The sequence below is a fragment of the Cyprinodon variegatus genome, unplaced genomic scaffold, assembly GCF_000732505.1.
Source record: "Cyprinodon variegatus isolate N-32 unplaced genomic scaffold, C_variegatus-1.0 Scaffold1209, whole genome shotgun sequence".
Lineage (NCBI taxonomy): Eukaryota > Metazoa > Chordata > Actinopteri > Cyprinodontiformes > Cyprinodontidae > Cyprinodon > Cyprinodon variegatus.
The window spans coordinates 132,999-137,434 of NW_015151662.1; the positions used below are offsets into that span (position 1 = coordinate 132,999).

The 4,436-nt window shown below is 46.5% G+C and overlaps 1 protein-coding gene across 2 annotated transcripts in view; it reads right to left on the reverse strand.

Moving 5' to 3' along the window:
• The window catches only part of otud7a (OTU deubiquitinase 7A), a 54,428-nt gene that overhangs the window by 9,818 nt on the left and 40,174 nt on the right, over nucleotides 1-4,436 (reverse strand). For both annotated transcript variants that reach the window (XM_015401311.1, XM_015401312.1), the window contains exons 9-10: nucleotides 3,749-3,876; nucleotides 3,511-3,660 (exon numbers count right to left, since the gene is read on the reverse strand). In XM_015401311.1, the coding sequence (XP_015256797.1) occupies nucleotides 3,511-3,660; nucleotides 3,749-3,876 (278 nt within the window). The remainder of the gene's footprint in view (nucleotides 1-3,510; nucleotides 3,661-3,748; nucleotides 3,877-4,436) is intronic.

Genomic DNA, 4,436 nt, shown 5'->3' on the forward strand with positions numbered 1-4,436 from the left:
GCCAGGGCCCAACCAAGGACCAACCAAGGACCAGCCAAGGACCAGCCAAGGACCAACCAAGGACCAACCAAGGACCAGCCAAGGACCAACCAAGGACCAACCAAGGACCAACCAAGGACCAGCCAAGGACCAGCCAAGGACCAACCAAGGACCAACCAAGGACCAGCCAAGGACCAACCAAAGAGCAGCCAAGGAGCAGCCAAGGACCAACAAAGGACCAACAAAGGACCAGCCAAGGACCAACCAAGGATCAGCCAAGGACCAACCAAGGATCAGCCAAGGACCAACCAAGGACCAGCCAAGGATCAGCCAAGGACCAACAAAGGACCAGCCAAGGATCAGCCAAGGACCAACCAAGGATCCACCAAGGACCAACCAAGGACTAGCCAAGGACCAGCCAAGGACTAGCCAAGGACCAACCAAGGACCAGCCAAGGACCAGCCAAGGACCAGCCAAGGACCAACCAAGGAGCAGCCAAGGACCAGCCAAGGACCAGCCAAGGACCAACAAAGGACCAACAAAGGACCAGTAAAGGACCAACCAAGGATCAGCCAAGGACCAACCAAGGATCAGCCAAGGAACAACCAAGGACCAGCCAAGGACCAACCAAGGACCAGCCAAGGACTAGCCAAGGACTAGCCAAGGATCAGCCAAGGACCAGCCAAGGACTAGCCAAGGACTAGCCAAGGACCAACCAAGGAGCAGCCAAGGACCAACCAAGGATCCACCAAGGACCAGCCAAGGATCAGCCAAGGACCAACCAAAGACCAGCCAAGGACCAGCCAAGGACTAGCCAAGGACCAACCAAGGACTAGCCAAGGACCAGCCATGGACCAACCAAGGACCAACCAAGGAGCAGCCAAAGACCAGCCAAGGACCAACCAAGGACCAACCAAGGACCAGCCAAGGACCAGCCAACGACCAGCCAAGGACAGCCAAGGACAGCCAAGGACCAGCCATTGACCAGCCACAGACCAGCCAAGGACCAGCCAAGGACAGCCACGGACCAGCCAAGGGCCCATCTATGAAAGTAGGAAAATTTTGAATGGCTACTAATGTACCTTAAATTTTGATAGACTCAAGGGAGCCCTATAGGTACTGACTGCCAGCTTACAGCTCCACAATACAAGTAGAAGTAGGAAACCCAGTTGTCTTCTGTCATCCAAAAAAGTTAAACTTTTTTCCCGCTATCTGCTGATCAAGGTGATCATTAAGGGCCAAATCATAGTCTTTCTAGATGTTTTTTGCTCATCCATCATGTTTTTGCATGCAACACTGTCTGCTTAGAGGAAAATTCGTCCAATACAGAAGTCATGCAGTGTGACGTAGATGCTAATACTATGTAAATTGGCTGCACAGCCGGTTTAGGATCTCATGGATGCATCAAGCATAAAAAACGCTTTAAAGACTACAAAATGAATCTGACTATGACAGAGAACAACAACCCTTAACATTTTGAATTTATTGTTCTAAAACCAACTGAGCTTTTGTGGAAAGAGACAAACTAATGGTTCTCCATCGTAACTTGTGTGATTTTATCTAAAGGAAAATAACGCTCCACGAAAGATTAGGAGAGCAGGTGATCCAAATACTTGCAGGTGTAATCCCACTGTTGCTTCAGCATTATTTAAATATTGGGATTCAATACCAAAATAAGGCACATTTTTAAGATCTGTATTCAAAAAGCAAAAAAGAAAAAAATAATCCACTTTCTCTTCAAGATTATGCAAGACCTTGTGTCAAATAAAATCCAAACACCGAAGTTTGTGGTTTTAATCTAATAGTTCAAGGATATATTTTTTTTGCGAAGCTCTTGTTTTAATAAGGGGCCCTGTGTTGGTGTCACAAACTGCATAGCGGAGTGAAACAGTGTGTTCATTGATAGATCCAGATCTGAGCCCCGCTGACCAGAAGTGAATGGTTACACCGCGCTCTCCTGTAGGTGGTCCTCTTGCCATTTGATTCAATCAGTCGGGTGTTAGAAGTATATCGATGAGACGCCAAAAAAAACTTTGGAGTGTTTTCATGTTGGGACAAGAGCTTGAAATAGCTGGAGGGTTTCCCCTCACAGGCTGCCTGACCGCAGGAGCACAAACAACCGGATAAGGCTTTCAACCGCATTTACTAAGGGTCTACTTAACATAACACAGCAGGTGAGCATCAGTGGGTTGGGCCAGAAACACACATCCACTTTCTGTTCCCCTCACCGTTAAAGTATTCACGCCCTTTGCTCTGTCGCCTAAACACAACAGGCCAGAATCCCTCTTAGATGCTCTTTGCTGAGTCAGGGGAAACTAGGAGCAGCAATCCACCTGAAACATTGACACAGTGGCCTGACTGTTCGGGGTTCAGCCAGTTGGGACCCAACAGCTATAGGGTGAGTCTCTGTGGACAGAATGTAGGATCATCCTGTCTATCTCACATTAGTTGAGACAGGAGATTTAGACCTTACTTCTTTTTATTTAGAGCTTTCAGAAAAAAGGAAATTTACCTTTTTTATCTCATGACTACACTAAACACCCTGCATTTGCCTCAGACTATCAATAAGAGCAGTACAGATCTGCATAGCTGCTGCTTAACATGATTTGCCACATGCCATACAAATGCACCATGTCAAGGTTTTTTTTCAAAAACTCGCAAGGAGAGTGCAGACTTTCTGATTTTATCACACGAGGACACAGTGTACCAGGATGAAAAAAAGAACACGTCCATCCGTGCATGGGTGTTGTGATAAAGCAGTGGCGGGTTGTCTGGATACATGCACCATCTGGTGGACAACAGGAGAACCTCATCATTTGGGTTAAAGCACCCACTAAAGTGCTGCTTAGTGTAGAATGGTGGGGTTAAGAGGAGGTTCTTCCAGGACTTTAAGGCACATTCAGAGGAGGAGGAAGGAATCGGCGTGCAAAGGTTATTTCTGCCTTTGAGGTGAGGTGAAATGGAGACAGAAACAGATTTGGTCAGTGGCTTAAGCTGAGTTTCACCATTTAGCGGACAGAGTGCCACTCTCTCTGTATCTGCGCTGGACTATCATAACAGAAATGATGAGATCTAGGCTGTTTGTTACTTACAGGAATTCTCTGACCTCAAGGGTAAGCAATGCATCTGCAGTGAGTGGGAGCGCTGGCATCTAAACAGGCCAAAATAAGAGTCTCTCCAAACAGTTGGGGGAGAAAAATCCAAAGCTTTGCGTCCCCTGTGACAGGCTAACGCAAAAAAACATGAGACCCCTCCTTGGTGAAATGAACCCGAAGAAGGAACTTCATATAAGAACGTGAATCAGATGTAAAAGCTTTAACAGCATAAGATGCACAGTTTAACACCAACTACTCCCACTCAATGCTGCCAACTGGCCTCTTTTCATAAAGGATCTCAGGGTATTAGGCTGCCATCCATACATCATTCAGAAAGGAAAGATAGAACCTCTTGCCTTTACTGACTCCTTTGGGTGCTAAGAGCTTTTTATGCTGCTGCTATAAGCTTTTTATTCAGGAGAAGATGGCGGCTTACCTTGCTCTCGCTGCTGGTCTCTCTGCTCCATGGACACCAGCGCTGAGAAGTGAGCCTGATCATAGGCCAGGACCAGAGGGGAGCAATGACACCGGCTCGGAGGCACTTCCAGGGGCAGATAGAGCCCTCCAAATGGGATAGGAGCAAATGCTTCAAGAGAGGATAAGACATAGCAGGGTCATTCCTTGGGTTGTGCTCCTAAGCCAAAACTGTCTGAATCAATTAGCAGTTACCCTACCTTCTCCTCCGGAGTCTCTCAGCATGGTGTCTGCCACCACTACAATTGGCCTGCGTAACACGTGGGCCAGCACAAACACATGGAACTCCTCCAAACTCTCATAGACCGGATCTTCAGAGTTATCCACCCTGAGTAAAAAACACACAAAGAAATGATGGGATCTGTTGAAATCTGGAAAATTTCTGCTCATGTTTGATTGGTGAGGAGGATACATTTCCACGTTTTAATTTCAGAATGTCACACTTAATTTACAAAGTTCACAATCATATTTAAACCCAGTTAGTAGAATTTGTGGTTGATGTTTGTACACTAGAAAATCCAGATATTTATACACTAGAATCCAGAATCTGCTTCAAAAAATCTTGATAGGAAAGACAATGTGACTCCTTTTAGCTGTTTGCTGCATGGATACCTGCAGCAAGCCACTAAAACTCGCAGTTTTTATGCCAAGTCAGTGGCGCCACCAGCGGGTGGCCAGGGGTGGCCTCGGCCACACTGTGCAATGCCCTGGCCACCCCACTCGCCAGTGTAAATTGTAGTAGCATCAGTTTAGCACTTCATCCTATTGTGCACAGCCAGCGACCTAACATTAAAAAAAAACATCACACATTAAACCAATATATGAGTGGGTGTTTACTTAAAGGAATAGTACACCCAAAACATGATTAGCCTTCATTTTCTACTCACC